Source organism: Protopterus annectens, chromosome 12.part0, assembly GCF_019279795.1.
Source record: "Protopterus annectens isolate FY-2018-M chromosome 12.part0, PAN1.0, whole genome shotgun sequence".
Classification (NCBI taxonomy): Eukaryota; Metazoa; Chordata; order Ceratodontiformes; family Protopteridae; genus Protopterus; species Protopterus annectens.
The window spans coordinates 1107859344-1107877284 of NC_056746.1; the positions used below are offsets into that span (position 1 = coordinate 1107859344).

General features: G+C 37.6%; 1 protein-coding gene across 1 annotated transcript in view; it reads left to right on the forward strand.

The window, feature by feature from the left end:
- LOC122816259 (lectin-like) overlaps positions 1-17941 on the forward strand; it is a 97755-nt gene that overhangs the window by 48645 nt on the left and 31169 nt on the right. The window contains exon 3 of the mRNA XM_044088997.1: positions 788-888. Coding sequence (XP_043944932.1) covers positions 788-888 — 101 coding nt within the window. The remainder of the gene's footprint in view (positions 1-787; positions 889-17941) is intronic.

Consider the following 17941-nt stretch of genomic DNA (forward strand, 5'->3'; position numbering starts at 1 on the left):
TTAAATAATTATTCTGTTACATCCCTTCCACTGAAATTTGGTTTAGAAGAAAATATTACTTAATAAATCATGCAAAGCTTACATATTATCAAAATGTCATGCTTCTTTGATGGCAGTAATACTTTGTTAAAGAAAGGCTTATTAACCTGTTGAAAATCTCCCCCTTTTCCATATATAGTTTGTAAATAAATATGTATTTCTATTGCCACCATTGTGATTGAGCCATTCTATGTTGTTAAAACAGAATATATAAAACAAAGAAAACAAATTTTTCAGAATGCTGATGTCTGTTATATGATAATCATCTGTGAACCTATGTGAATGTGGGATTAGAATATATATATGTATATGTGTATGTTTGTGTATATTTTATATATGTATATATATATATATATATATATATATGTGTGTGTGTGTGTGTGTGTGTGTGTATGTATTTATTTAGATAAATATTTCTGTGTGTGAATATAGAAGTTCTATTAAATATGTACAGCACTGTTGAATATTTACACTGAGGCCATGAATCAGAACGATTAACAAATATGAACTAATTTCTTAATTTGCTAAATTTTTAAAGTATGCATATCAGTATTGTGCACTCAATTTAAAATTTCCCTGATTTTATAAGATTGATTGTTATTGTATAGAGGATCCTAAATTACTTTTGTCTTGATGTCCTATATTTTTGTGTGTATATATATATATATATATATATATATATATATATATATATATATATATATATATATACACATATATGTTGATAACATCAAACATTTTTTTCCAGTTGGCACTGTATGCAGCAAATCTGGATTATCAGAATGGCGACAATTTGGAAACTACTGCTATAAGTTTATTAATGAAAAGAGAAGCTTCTCAAAAGCAGTGGTATGTTTATTGATCTCAATACATTTAATACTGGAAATGTTATACCCATATGTAAGTTTATTTACACTGTATATTACTTGGTCTACTATGGTTATGGCAAGAGTACTCCCAGAACATGCCGTCTCATTCATTGTAAAGTCGATCAGTGTATCCTTCTATTTTTTTTACTTCAGAATTTTTTTTTTTTTTTTTGCAGTCCTGCTTGGTGTGAATTTTCTGCAACAGCAGCACGTCATCCTTAATACATTTTCCACAGTCTGCGTTGCTCACTGCTGAAGTTTACAAATTTCATCTCCCAGAGGTTCCAGCAATGTATCACAGTTGCACCAAACAAGGCAGCCACCCTGGGTGCAAGGTTTTAGGGGGTGTAATTGAGAGGTGTAGTTCCTGCTGCATCCTTCTTTGAAATGCTGGTACAGAAATAAGAAATGCACTTGAGTCTTCAGCTGTGGTGCTGTTTGCTGCATAAAGTTTAACCATACCATCATGATCATGTCCCTTAAGATTTAATCCTGACACTTTTTAGATTATTCACATGCTCCTTCAGATTCAGCAGTTGCAGCTTTCCTACCTCATCCTTCTCATAACTGTTCCATCCTATTATCTGAATTTCCTAAGCAATGTAATCCATGTTTCCATCTTGCTTGGAATGTCTTAGTCACACTCTCCTGGACCATCTTTTTTCCTCTTCTTCTCTTATCTCTTTCAATAGATACTTTACAGTTTATATTGATGGACTATGTTAGCTTCCCATTTTCTAGTTATAGCTTTTTATTTTTTCGCTGTCAGACTATTTATCCAAACAATTTGAGTTAGTCTACCCTTCTTACATTTTTTAAACACTTTATTGAATTGTCACTTCTGATATAGGCAATTTTACATTTATATAAAAGTAATCAAACTGTATTAACAAGTTCACATTTACAAACGTTATACTTCACACATGTTGCTATGTATCATATAACCTAAGCAACATTCCATAAATTATTCAATTCCTGCCCTTTTTAAACAAGAAACATTTTTATTAAACCATCACTTATGACATAGGCAATCATACATTTATATAAATGAAAACAAATGACGCTGACGCAGTTCTAGTTGCAAGTATTTTGCATCAGAAGCCATACTGACACAGTCCTAATTGCAAACATTATACATCAGTTATAATCTACCCAATCATTTTCAGTCAAACATTACATATCTCATTTAAGTCCTGTCTTCTTTTAAACCTCGTTCCTCTCTTGTATGTATTCTTCCCACAATTCCCATTTTCCTATGTAGTTTGCTCCTAGCATTTTCTAAAGATCTCAAGTCCAGTTGTTTTATCTCCATTATTATATTCGCCACAGATGTGGTAAGGCCTTACTGTATCTAATTATTGTGGCTGCAATTAGTACAAAATGGAAATCAAAATATCTACCCTTCTTATATTGTCTTGGGATAGATATAGTTGGTTACGTTCCAGACAACACCAAAAATAAAAACAAATATGTCTCCAATTCCTAAGATCCTTACATTCACATCTGCAGCATAACATCTGTACTCTGGAAAATATTTTCTTTATCCTCGGTGGAGTATAAAAGTTTTTAATCAGGCATTTCCAACCAAATATTTGGAACTTCCTTGATTTTATTGCTTTGGTGTAGATCACAAATTTGGACATAGATCTTCTCCTTTATTGGAGTGTTTAAACATTCATTTTTTTTGTACCACTCCCTTTTTTCCTGTCTATAGCATTTTATAGCAATTGAAAGTTGAATAATGCCCTTTTCCATGAGCTTCCCTTAAACCTGTTAACCATCTTATTATCGGTGGCCTGTCTTGTTCCTGTATCTGATAATAATCTCCCCATTTTACTTTCCTTACCAGCCATTGAAATTACATGCAGGTTCTGTCCAGCAGTTCATACATCTCCCTGGCCTCTTCACAAATTAGTGTTTCTCCTCCTCTCAAAAACTGTGCCCAGTATCTAAGTCTGATGTTCTTTTGATTCCATTGCAGTGCTGTTGTCCTAACTTGCTCGTCTCTTACTTTTGACCATATTGGAAGAATTTCATACCACTAAGGTTTTAATGTATGCTCAATGTTCAATATATATGGTGTAACAATTCAACATCACCATTAATGAATACTTTATTACTAAACCACATATCCCAAGACTTTTTAAAAGTAATAACACTATCTGCAAGTCTAAGATGCATAGTTAGTTTATTCCACAATCATTATACTTATGTAATGAAAAAGTATGACACACACTGAAAACTACAATTAGACACATCAGTCAAAAAAACATTATTTCTTGTAAAAGAACTGAGTTATAAAAATCAGTACCTAGTGTGGATCAGAGACCTGCAACTTTTTTACACTTAAATAACAACATTAAATCTCCTCAAATTAGCCGATATCCAAACAAACATATATAAAGTTTTACAAGGCAGGGCTGTCATAATAGGTAAAGTCTTAACCTCAGAGGTACAAGATACAAGGTTTGATTCTGACCTCTGGTTATTAGGTAGGCATTTAATAGTCTGCAGACTGATAGCCTAGTATTTACATATCAACTATCGTCTGTCATCATAACACAGATCCTTAAACCCTGCCAGTAGTTTTTTGAAAACTCTTTCAGTCTCTTAATCTGAATGGACTTATAAGTACAAAAAGATCCACTATACCGAATCATAGGTCTTACAACAGAAACATATGAAGATAAAAGGACTATGGCTAACAGACTGAAAAAGCACAATTTGAAGTTTACTCAATATACAGTAGCACCTCTTTAAAAAGTAGATAAATGATTATTAAAATTTAGGTTAGCATCCTCAGTAATTTTTAAATCCTTCACAAAATCCACATTACCAAGATTGTAACTATATAAAGAAAAGGGATATCTACAGTTTGATTTTCCAGAGTCAATTACTGAACATGTTTTAGTCTTAAAATCCATCCCTGACTATTTAGACATTGGTCCAATTTTTGCTCCGCTTTAGTGAACAGCTGACTCATTGCCCTACTTATCTCACCTAGATTTCAATGTTGTAACTTTTAGGCTTTTTACCCACAAAAATCTCTAAAAGATCTATATTACAAATCCCCTGGTATACTTCCCATAACACTTCCTTCCATTTGGATACAAATTCCCCATCTTGACATCTGGTGTAATTTGCCAGCTGCATTGCTTTAACCTACTGTACTACATATGGTATTCCCAGCCTGCCGTGCAACTTTGGCAGTATCACTTTTTTTCCAGCTAATCATTGGCTTGCCATACAAACTTTTTCATTCAGTTTATTCATTTACTCACCATTACCATGGAGGGGGGTCAGAAGGCTTGCTCCAGGTATAATATATATGGAAGCACGTGCCAGTGTAATACCTTGACCCTGTAATATAGGTCTAAGCCTAGCATTTTCTATTTCGTGTTTGATTATTTTCTAGAATCCCTCCATACAATCTCTGCATAGAATTCTCATGAGTCACTTATTCTCACTATCAAATATTTTATTTCTTCATCTTCCCATATCATTGGGAACTCCTTCCCTCTATCTTGTCCCTCTTGTACATTGATCTCTAGTGCCTTGTTTAACTTTGTATCATGAGAAGGTGCTGAACTACCCTATCATTTTAAGTACTTTCCTCAAGTCCTTTTCCAGGTCTGTAATTATAAGGATTATGTTATCTGTGTACAGCACAATCTTAAGTTCCATATGTCCACAAAGATAGTGTACATCTGAGTTCTTTACCATGGCTGTTAAAGATTCTAGATGTATTGCAAACAATTGTGGGTAGGCTGGACACCCCTCTCTTGTCCTCAAGATTATTTTCATTTTTTGAAAGAGGTGCAGAAATGTTTACTCTTGCTGGCACTCCTCCATTAATCTGTGTAAGAACTGAATATATAAATGTGTAAATCCTAATCTTTTCAGGGATTCAAACAAGTAGAGCCACTCACCTCTGTCAATTGCTTTCTCTGCATCTAATAATGCTACTGCTACTTTGTCAGCCTTCACTTATGCAGCTTTTAATATCATTAATATTACAATGATGTTGCCAAAAGTTCTCCTTCCTTCCAAAAATCCACACTGATCTGAATCTATTAGTGTGGGAATATACTTCTCCAATCTAGCTGCCAAAATCCCCACAAGCACTTTATAATCATGGATTTAGACTATAATTGGTCAGTAGGAGTCTGTGTGGGTTGGGTTTTCCCTTACCACCATTATGCCTTCTTACCATTGTGCATGGAATCCTTCAGGTTTGTACTACTTCATAGATTAGGTTTCCCCAAATTGCACAAGTTTATCATCCCCTAGTTTCTAGATGTCTAGTGGCAGTCCATCCAAGCCTAGCAAATTATTGCCTCCCTAATTTTCTTAATTGTTATTGTTTTAAGCAGTGAACCTGTTGTTGATAGGTGGACCACCTCTAGGAAATCCATAATCATTTTCTGCACCTTCTCCACACTATACTTAGTAGTGTACAACTCCTCACAGTGTGATGTAAATACTTGCTACACTTCCCATTGCATGCCGACCACCTCACAGTGTTATGTAAATACTTGCTATGCTTCCCATTGCATGCGGACCACCTCACAGTGTAATGTAAATACTTGCTACTCTTCCCATTGCATGCTCACCATCTCATAGCTTTATGTAAATCCTTGCTACACTTCCCATTGCATGCTGACCATCTCTTTGTGTTATGTAAATACTTGCTACACTTCCCATTGTGTGCTGACCATCACACAGTGTAATGTAAATACTTGCTACACTTCCCATTGCATGCTCACCATCTCACAGTGTTATGTAAATACTTGCTATGCTTCCCATTGCATGCGGACCACCTCACAGTGTAATGTAAATACTTGCTACACTTCCCATTGCATGCTCACCATCTCATAGCTTTATGTAAATCCTTGCTACACTTCCCATTGCATGCTGACCATCTCTTTGTGTTATGTAAATACTTGCTACACTTCCCATTGTGTGCTGACCATCACACAGTGTAATGTAAATACTTGCTACACTTCCCATTGCATGCTCACCATCTCATAGTGTTATGTAAATACTTGCTACACTTCCCATTGTGTGCTGGCCATCTCACAGTGTTATGTAAATACTTGCTACATTTCCCATTGTGTGCTGACCATCTCATAGTGTTATGTAAATATTTGCTACACTTCCCATTGCATGCTCACCATCTCACAGAGTTATGCAAATACATGCTACACTTCCCACTGTGTGCTGACCGTCTCATAGTGTTATGTAAATACTTGCTACACTTCCCATTGTGTGCTGACCATCTCATAGTGGCATGTAAATACTTGCTACACTTCCCATTGCATGCTGACCATCTCATAGTGTTATGTAAATACTTGCTACACTTCCCATTGTGTGCAGACCATCTCACAGTGTTATGTAAATACTCGCTACACTTCCCATTGTGTGATGACCATCTCACAGTGTTATGTAAATACTTGCTACACTTTCCATTGTGTGCTGACCATCTCAAATTGCATGCTCACCATTTCACAGTGTTATGTAAATACTTGCAACACTTCCCATTGCATGCTGACCATCTCATAGTGTTATGTAAATACTTGCTACACTTCCCATTGTGTGCTGACCATCTGACAGTGTAATGTAAATACTTGCTACACTTTCCATTGCATGCTGACCATCTCACAGTGTTATGGGCATACTTGCTACACTTCCTATTGCATGCTCACCATCTCACAGTGTTATGTAAATACTTGCTACACTTCCCATTGCTTGCTGACCATCTCATAGTGTTATGCAAATACTTGTTACACTTCCCATTGTGTGCTGACCATCTCTTTGTGTTATGTAAATACTTGCTACACTTCCCATTGTGTGCTGACCATCTCATAGTGTTATGTAAATACTTGCTTCACTTCCCATTGTGTACTGACCATCTCACAGTGTTATGTAAATACTTGCTACACTTCCCATTGCGTGCTGACCATCTCATAGTGTTATGTAAATACTTGCACCACTTCCCATTGTGTGCTGACCATCTCACAGTGTTATCTAAATACTTGCTACACTTCCTATTGCATGCTGGCCAACTCATAGTGTTATGTAAATACCTGCTACACTTCCCATTGCATGCTGACCATCTCATAGTGTAATAAATACTTGCTACCCTTCCCACTGTGTGCTGACCATCTCACAGTGTTATGTAAATACTTGCTACACTTCCCATTGCATGCTCACCATCTCATAGTGTTATGTAAATACTTGCTACATTTCCCATTGTGTGCTGACCATCTCATGGTGTTATATAAATACTTGCTACACTTCCCATTGCATGCTGACCACCTCATAGTGTAATGTAAATACTTGCTACACTTCCCATTGCATGCTGACCATCTCATAGTGTTATGTAAATACTTGCTACACTTCCCATTTTCTGCTCACCATCTCACAGTTTTACGTAAATACTTGCTACACTTCCCATTGTGTGTTGACCATCTCATAGTCTTATGTAAATACTTGCTACACTTCCCATTGTGTGTTGACCATCTCATAGTCTTATGTAAATACTTGCTACACTTCTCATTGCATGCTGACCATCTCATAGTGTTATGTAAATATTTGCTACACTTCCCATTGCGTGCTGACCATCTCATAGTGTTATGTAAATACTTGCTACACTTTCCATTGCATGCTGACCATCTCATAGTGTTATGTAAATATTTGCTACACTTCCCATTGCATGCTGACCATCTCATAGTGTTATGTAAATACTTGCTACACTTCCCATTGCATGCTGACCATCTCTTTGTGTTATGTAAATACTTGCTACACTTCCCATTGTGTGCTGACCATCTCATAGTGTTATGTAAATATTTGCACCACTTCCCATTGTGTGCTGACCATCTCACAGTGTTATCTAAATGCTTGCTACACTTCCTATTGCATGCTGGCCAACTCACAGTGTAATGAAAACACTTGCTACACTTCCCATTGTGTGCTGACCACGTCATAGTGTAATAAATACTTGCTACACTTCCCATTGCTTGCTCACCATCTCAAAGTGTTATGTAAATACTTGCTACACTTCCCATGGTGTGCTGACCATCTCATAGTGTTATGTAAATACTTGCTACACTTCCCATTGTGTGCTCACCATCTTACAGTGTTATGTAAATACTTGCTACACTTCCCATTGTGTGCTGACCATCTCATAGTGTTATGTAAATACCTGCTACACTTCCCATTGCATGCTGACCATCTCATAGTGTTATGTAAATACTTGCTACCCTTCCCACTGTGTGCTGACCATCTCACAGTGTTATGTAAATACTTGCTACACTTCCCATTGCATGCTCACCATCTCATAGTGTTATGTAAATACTTGCTACATTTCCCATTGTGTGCTGACCATCTCATGGTGTTATATAAATACTTGCTACACTTCCCATTGCATGCTGACCACCTCATAGTGTAATGTAAATACTTGCTACACTTCCCATTGCATGCTGACCATCTCATAGTGTTATGTAAATACTTGCTACACTTCCCATTTTCTGCTCACCATCTCACAATGTTATGTAAATACTTGCTACACTTCCCATTGTGTGTTGACCATCTCATAGTCTTATGTAAATACTTGCTACACTTCCCATTGTGTGTTGACCATCTCATAGTCTTATGTATATACTTGCTACACTTCTCATTGCATGCTGACCATCTCATAGTGTTATGTAAATACTTGATACACTTCCCATTGTGTGTTGACCATCTCATAGTCTTATGTAAATACTTTCTACACTTCCCATTTTCTGCTCACCATCTCACAGTGTTATGTAAATACTTGCTACACTTCCCATTGTGTGCTGTCCATCTCACAGTGTAATGTAGATACTTGCTACACTTCCCATTGCATGCTCACCATCTCACAGTGTTATGTAAATACTTGCTACACTTCCCATTGTCCGCGCACCATCTCACAGTGTTATGTAAATACTTGCTACACTTCCCATTGTGTGCTGACCACCTCACAGTGTAATGTAAATACTTGCAATACTTTCCATTGCATGCTCACCAGCTCATAATGTTATGTAAATACTTGCTACACTTTCCATTGTGTCCTCACCATCTCATAGTGTTATGTAAATACTTGTTACACTTCCCATTGCGTGCCGACCACCTCACAGTGTTATGTAAATACCTGCTACACTTCCCATTGCATGCTGACCATCTCACAGTGTTATGTAAATACTTGCTACACTTCCCATTGTGTGCTGACCATCTCATAGTATTATATAAATACTTGCTACACTTCCCATTGTGTGCTGACCATCTCATAGTGTTATGTAAATACTTGCTACACTTCCTATTGTGTGCTGACCAGCTCACAGTGTTATGTAAATATTTACTACACTTCCCATTTTAAGTTGACCTTCTCATAATGTTATGTAAATACTTGCTACACTTCCCCTTGTGTGTTGACCACCTCACAGTGTAATGTAAATACTTGCTACACTTCCCATTGTGTGCTGACCACCTCACAGTGTAATGTAAATATCTGCAATACTTCCCATTGCATGCTCCCCAGCTCATAATGTTATGTAAATACTTGCTACACTTCCCACTGTGTGCTGACCATCTCATAGTGTTATGTAAATACTTGCTATACTCCCCATTGCGTGCTGACCATCTCATATTGTTATGTAAATACTTACTACACTTCCCATTGTGTGCTCGCCACATCATAGTGTAATAAATACTCGCTACACTTCCCATTGTATGCTGACCATCTCACAGTGTTATGTAAATACATGCTACACTTCCCATTGCATGCTGACCATCTCACAGTATTATTTAATTACTTGCTACACTTCCCATTGTGTACTGACCATCTCATAGTGTTATATAAATACCTGCTACACTTCCCATTGTGTGCTGACCATCTCATAGTGTTAAGTAAATACTTGCTACACTTCCCATTGTGTGCTGACCATCTCATAGTGTTATGTAAATAGTTGCTGCACTTCCCATTGTGTGCTGACCATCTCACAGTGTTATGTAAATACTTGCTACACTTCCCATTTTGTGCTGACCTTCTCATAATGTTATGTAAATATTTGCTACACTTCCCCTTGTGTGCTGACCACCTCACAGTGTAATGTGAATACTTGCTACACTTCCCATTGCATGCTGACCATCTCATAGTGTTATGTAAATACCTGCTACACTTCCCATTTTGTGCTGACCTTCTCATAATGTTATGTAAATACTTGCTACACTTCCCCTTGTGTGCTGACCACCTCACAGTGTAATGTGAATACTTGCTACACTTCTCATTGCATGCTGACCAAGTCATAGTGTTATGTAAATACTTGCTACACTTCCCATTATGTGCTGACCATCTCATAGTGTTATGTAAATACTTGCTACACTTCCCATTGTGTGCTGACCATCTCACAGTGTAATGTAGATACTCGCTACACTACCCATTGCATGCTGATCATCTCACAGTGTTATGTAAATACTTGCTACACTTCCCATTTCATGATGACCATCTCACAGTGTTATGTAAATACTTGCTACACTTCTTATTGTGTGCTGTCCATCTCACAGTGTTATGTAAATACTTGCTACACTTCCCATTTCATGATGACCATCTCACAGTGTTATGTACATACTTGCTACACTTCCCATTGTGTGCTGACCATCTCACAGTGTAATGTAGATACTTGCTACACTTCCAGTTGCATGCTGACCATCTCACAGTGTTATGTAAATACTTGCTACACTTCCCATTTCATGATGACCATCTCACAGTGTTATGTAAATACTTGCTACACTTTCCATTGCATGCTGACCATCTGTCCATCTGTTAGTCTACTTATTTAATAAATACGCCTTTCCACCTTCTGCTTCTGCAGTATAGTTGCTAACGTCTTTAAATCTTTTGGAGTATTAACATAATATATTTCTCCTGTCTGCCAGTCTCTGGAACATCCCCTTTTATCTTCCTCTGTTTGTACTTCGTTCAATAAATTTTGTAGTTCTTGTTCTTCCATCTCTTGTAGCATATCTTCATTTAGTGGTAGTGGTTGTTTTTAATGTAACTGTACCCTTATTTTGCTATGTGCTGTCAACTTACTGTCTTTAACATAATTTTGGACCTCTTATCTTTTTTTTCTTTTTAAGGTTATTCCAGACGCGTATCACATCCCCCTAACTCTTTTAATGCCATTTTCAAAATCCTTGTTATGTGCACTCTAAGTGTATTTACTCCAGGTAGTACACATGGAACCTCAAATGAACCATCCTGTTATTCCACTGAACTAATCTAATGTTACAAAATATATATAGACATGGTTTAAGAATATTATAAGGCCTACCCTGGAACTGTGTGCTAGTTTGGCATGGTCTTTGGAAACAAAGATTTCTAGTGGTAAAGTTTGAGCTATTAAAAGGTGACCCTCTACACAGTGCTCCTTTGTATGCAGAATGTACTAGTCCCATATACCTCTTTCTCTCCAATTTTCTATGTTGTTGTTCCATAAGGTGCATTTCTTCTAAAGTTACTATTCTCACTTCTTCTCTTTTTACTATATTAATTATCCTCCCTCTCTTTTCACAAGACTTGTTATCTGATTTACATTCCATGTTATTAGCCCTCTATCCATCAGTGGGACCTTTTTCTCATCCTTGGATATCCTTCCCATCTCTATTAGACTGTTTGATGTACCTCCCACCTTACTTTTCCTGTCAAATTACTAAGTCCTCCCATTTTGGTGCATCCTGGATCCTCTGGTTTGATGTCATACCCCCAAGTTATTATATCAGTTAGGGCCTTTTTTAACTTTTGACCTTCTAGTTCAACTCTGTGTCTTAACCTGCCTTTGCTGAAGCTCAACCCCACAGCCACATATGCTTATTAATTATAAACCCACATATGTTGCTTCCAAGCTATATTTGTTCCACCCTATTAGTTGTGAACAAAATGCCTCTATCTGCTCTCATAATGCAGAGAGTTGACTGGAGTAGGACATTACATCTTCGAGGCATTCTCAATCCCCCATTCCCACCTTGACAGTTGTGTAGTTATCTGTTCCCATAACCAGGCTTTTCATACTGCCTGTTCCCCATGGTTACTCTGCTCATCACTTCCTAGATCCAAAATATGCTGTAGTATACCTTATCTGCCCCTGCATATGTTATACTTAATGTTCTTCCAACTCTTTATGTCCTCCCCCTGACTAAACCATGTAGTCTTATTGCTTTTTATTACATCCTTATATTTCCTAATCCCCAAAGTCTCTTATGTTCTACCATTCCTTCTATATTTATTTGTTGTTTGGATAAATCTCCTGTCTACTCATTTGCTGTTACCCATTTAATGGTTATTTTATATTCCTGATACTTTTCTTTAGATGAACATATTACATCTAAGTTTTGATACGTACTTCTATTTTTCCCCCCGAACATATTTCTTTCATTTGTATTTTCCAGTCTCTTTCATATGTGCTATCCTCCTACTTATGAATGTCCCCCTAAGTGTTTTGTATCAACATGTCCTTTTACTCTTCCTGGATGTGCCCCCTTTTCATTTTAGCTTATTTAACTCATATTTAAATGCATTTTGGTTTTACATATTACATCAGTTTTTCAGTTACTTCACTTTTCCCTTTGCCCCTTATTTTTTTTTAGCTCTGTCCATCTTAATGTTTACTTATTTTTGCAACGTCCCCTTAAATTGTGATTGGCCAGTGTTCCCTAGTACATTCCTCCAAATTTAAATCATTATTCAAGCCATGTTTTCATCTTTGCATTGCCACTGTACTGGCTGTCTTCAGCATCAAGCACTGCACTCTTTCCCCACGTGTTATCTTAAAATATATATTCACACACGTCTGTAGTATTAATGTATAAAATTACATATTAAATTGAAAAGCCACTGACTTTCAAATTAAAGCAGATTTAGCTGCTTATCTGCACTTTACTGTTCATATTCATACATATAGGGTATCCTGACTAGCTGGGTGAGATAGCCATTCCAAGACAGTTTGTAAGTCCTCTCTCCCTGTTCCCCCTTACTGATTGGATTATTTCTACTCTGTGTTTCAATGTCTTGTACTTTTGGAACACAGGGAAAAGTTATTTTGCTTCATCATTAGTAACTCTTGTCTGCTTATCCACATTGACCACCTCTACATTGGAGTGTATCTGTTGTCGGTCTTCCCATAGACACCTGCCTCTAATTGTACCAGCCAATTTCTTCATGGCCTCCTCCAGTTTTATATATGTTTTCAAACCTGGTGTTGTGAATAATTTTATTGAAGTGGGTATATTAGCTTATACTTTATCCCTTTTATTTTTCACTGCCGTTGCACTGTGATGAAAGCTGCTAATCATTTTCAGTTTTGGGCTTAATATTCCAAGTCTAAATAAACCAGTGAGTCACCAAATTTTAATCTCTGTGTGGACCTCCAAAGTTGAGACAGCACCTTTTCTTTTGACACATATATGGTGAAGTGAACAGTTATTGGTCTTGTAATTTTCTGTCTGTCATGGGGCAGGATCCATGGTGTTCAGTGTGCTGTCTGTAAATTGTATTTCTTCAACTGACATCTGTACCCATTGTGCAAATTTGTTCTTAATGCATTTGCTGTAGCTTTCTTCCTTCTGCCATTCTGACCATTCATTTATGTGGAGATTTTCTTCTTCCATCTGTCCTCCTGTGCTAGTAATGCTGCATTCACGATCTCCAGTTTCATCTCTATTGCAGCCAGTCTTGCCTTCAGTTGCTTATTCTCATGTAGCAATGACTGTAAAGGATCCATTGACCACCTCTATCAGTTCTTGTAAATTTTTAATTTTTTTTTTGCTTATATTCCTCAAATTCGGTGTTGATCTTCTTCACCTGAAAGAAAACACCATTTAATGTAATTTATTTTTCCGTGTTTTGGTCTGAATGATTCTCCACATCTGCTGATGCAGTCGCTCCACTTGGCATGCTTTTCCCATTTTTTCCCATTTTCGACTGCTTGAGTGATGTGTTTACTTTTTTTTCCCTTTTTCCTCATTTAAACAGCTAAGTCTAAACACCCTGATTGCTTTACTCTGTTAGCAGTAAAAGTGTTCAAAGATGTTTGTAAAAATAAAAATGTTGAAAGAGGGCACCTTATAAAATATTAGCACATGAAAAGTAATTAAAAGATACATGGAATATTTTATAAATATATATTTTATATGAATTCTATTTAAACACTCTTTCAAAAGCTTTAACAGCAGTCTAAATGATTCATAGATATTATAATGTTCATATTTTGATGCAGTAAAAGAACTACATTGCAATAAACAAATTGCTAGTGTTATGTTAATATTCACACATTACCAGACTAAGATTCATTAACTATAATGAAAATGTAATTGAGTGCACACACATTTCCTTTCTAGCATTAACATGATATAAATCTGAATAATTCTAAGAGCAAGATAGGCCCACTTTATCTGACCCATTTTCTAGCATGATTCAGGTATACATTTAAACACCATCTTCTAAATGTATTTACATGTGCTATGAGTAGGACACTAGGGCTAATACATTTACTAAGTGTCTAGAAACAGTTCTAGTATGAATGAGAGTGCAATAAAGCATGCATCACAAGGTTTAAAAGGTGAATGTGAAGTAAATTTCAAGAGACATAAACATTTTTTTCATGTTTGTAAATTTTTTGGCCTCTGCAGCAGACCTCTGGTTGCCACTGCTGCCCCTCCACAATCTTAGGTGCTAAGAGTCACTTCTGACCCCCTATGTAACTCCCTACTTTTCCTTATTGTTTGAGAGGAGATTAAGGCACCTAAGTATAGTGCAGTGCCATATCTGTGACCATAAGGATTTTAAGGATTTTTTGTTTCATTGCCTATCCATTACCCACTCCCTGTCCTGATGGGGAATGAGATAAAGCCATTAGGAATTTTTTGGTCTCTTCCTCAGCATTTGTAAGCTTAGGTTGCATAACTCCCAGTATCAGCGCTAAAACTATAATAGGTTTATAGGTTCATAGATGTGTACTAGGCTAATGACCATAAGGGCCTTTTTAAACCTAACCATTCATCAAAAATCTCTTGACAAATTCTGATACCCTTGATTAATGTAAGCAGGGGCTTGGGAGGTTAAACATTTACAAGCAGGGGCCTGTGTCTGTTAGAGAAATAAGTGCCAAACCAGGTACAAATTTCCTGTTCCTAATCCAACTGTCCAACTTATACTTGAATTGAGTTAGGGAGGAACTCTGCTTCACATGGATGGGGAGCCTGTTCCAGAGACACAGTAGTCTCTGGGATACTTACCTGTCTCTCCACAGGTCCTATTTATATTACAGGAAAGGTTTAACACTTTAGAATGGGTAAATCTGGTGGTGTCTGTTCTGTGCATATGCAGGAGGTCCATCACAGTGGCGTCTGACAATGCCCTGTGTGCCAGGCATAGATCTCCCCTCAACAGCCTGCAGGAGACAGAGTACAAGGATAAGTCCTTGACGTGGTCTGCATAGGACATGTTACTTACGCCCTGTTTTCTTTTTGTGAGGAACCTCTGTGGATGTTACAATTGTTGGATATGCCTGGTTAGGTACATACTAGAAGGGGCATTGTACTTGATGATAGGTCTAATGAATGCCAAATACAGTGGAACAATGACTTCCTTGGACCTAGATGGCATGTCTTTGTTTATAAGTTGCACAACATAGAATGATTTCCTCACTACTGTAGACACATGATGGTCAAAGGCTAGATTACTGTCTGTGTGTGTCCCTATGTCCCTGACTACTGAGTCAACTCTAAGGGGTGTGTTGTCAATATGATAGTTATTAGTGGTGGATGCCTTCCCAAAGGATACTACAGAAAAGTCTCACTTAACTGGCACCTGTGGGGATTGGTAGATGCTGGTTAAGTTTATGCTCTGGTTGCTTGAGATATGCTTTGTGATTTTTGATTGGCTCATATACCAGCATACAAATCAATCAAAAATCACAAAGTGGAGCCTCTTCTTTTCAATGCAGAACAGCAGGCTCTTCTGCATTGAACCAAAGAGCCTCTGCTTTGCCATTTGCGCTAGTGAGTTGGGGCTAGTGTAGGTTTCCCATTTGATGGTGGGATAATTGATATCACCCATAACCAGAGTGGTCAGTAAAATTTGGATTATCTCCAGTTTGGTAAAGTAGGCTTCATGGACATTGTGACCCATAGAGGGGGACTTATAACTGGCTGTGACTTGAATGGGGGTCTTATACACCATAACCTAGACTTAGAATAACTCCCTGGAGTTGTCCAGTCTAACTAGACAGGAGGTGAATTTATCTGCAATAGATAGAAACACTGCCTCTTTTGGTTTTCACACATGCATTTTGTAGTCTAAAGATGTAGAAGGCATTGTAGCCTTGCAAGGCTGGGGTACTCTCTGAGACCTTGAGCCAGGTTTCTCTGACTGCACTGACATCTACATCTTCTAGTGATAGAATTGCTTCTAGGGAGTGCAGTTTTTGGTTTAAGGTCCTAGCATTTAGCAGCATGACCCTTATTTTGTTCTGGTTGGGTAATTTCACATCAGTAATGTTGTTTTCAAGACCTTGCCTCAAAAGGCACTATGGGGGAGGCAAGAGCCTTTGCCAGCAGCAGAAAGCCTAGAGGTGCCAGGTGCAAACCGCCTTTGGCAAAGCAGCGATATTTGTCGACCATGGCTTCCCAAGCTGACAGGGACTGGATCCCCATTGAATGGCACCAAAACCTGAGCCAATTATTGAAATCAATGATTTTTTGTTTATACTGCGGCATCATTCTAAGTGAGGATAGTATGCTGCTCTGCGTGGTCTTTTCAGCTAGTTCTGTACTTTTCCCTGGTGGGTACAGCTGCCTCTATGCAGCTTATTAACGTGCTTTATAGAGTTATTGTGAACAACTCTGCATAGGCAGCAGTGTTCTTAGGATTTATGGGGGCTTGAAATTTTGCCAGGTTATCATTTAATAGCTTTTTGTGGTTTGACCTTACCAGGGAAGACATTACTCTAGGGGGTGTGTAGCAGTCTTCCATATTAGTGAGGACCAGATCCAGTATGGGTGCATCCTTGTTGGTGTGTTGACAATCTGACAGAGGGAGTTTGTATTTACAAAATCCAAGAACCTCTGTGCCTGTACGTTTGATGTCATACAGGATTCCCAATTAATAGTGGGGTAACTAAAGTCATCTATAAATATGGTATTGGGTTGAATGGTGAATGTTTCCAATAAGTTTAAATACATGGTATGGGTTTTCTGGGTCTAGAGGGGAATCTACAGCTTGCAAGGAAGTGGTATTGGATTTTTGCCTCTGGTGATTTGATCATGGAGAAGCTTAAGTGAATTGTCCTGTCTGATCTGCCTTGAGGTATATTTATTTTTCATGTAAATCGAGACACCTCCACATTTAGTCCCTGTCTGTGTACTGGCTGGTCTAAATGTGTAGACGGCATTATAACCTTCCATTGTTGGTGTGCTCTTCATAGTTTTAAATTATGTCTCAGTAACTGCACAGACGTCAGCATTCTCTAGGGTGAAGAGAGCTTCTAGGGAATGGAGTTTTTTATTTAGACTCCTAGTATTGAGCAAAAATACCTTTAGAGTTTCTTGGTTTTGATTTGTTATGTTGGAAGTATTTTCAGGTTGGAATTACCTAAAAAGGCACTATGGGGAAAGATAATCTTTTAGCTAATATTTGAGAGCCTAGAAGGAAGAAGTGCAGACCATCCTTAGCAAAGCAGCATGGTCTTTTGACCATCTCCTTCCATTCTGACAAATATTGCACCCTCTTAGAATGCCACCAGAAAATAACCAAATTATTAAAGTCAGTCATCTTTTGTTCATATCGTGGCATCATCCTTGGAGAAGGTAAAATGTTGCTCAATGCTAGGCTCATATCAACCTGGGACACATATTCCAAGAGTTCCATGATGTGTCTCTTCATATAATCTAAGGAGGTATGCCTCAGGTCATTTACACCCACACGAACTCTGACTGAGTCACATTGGGACTTGTAT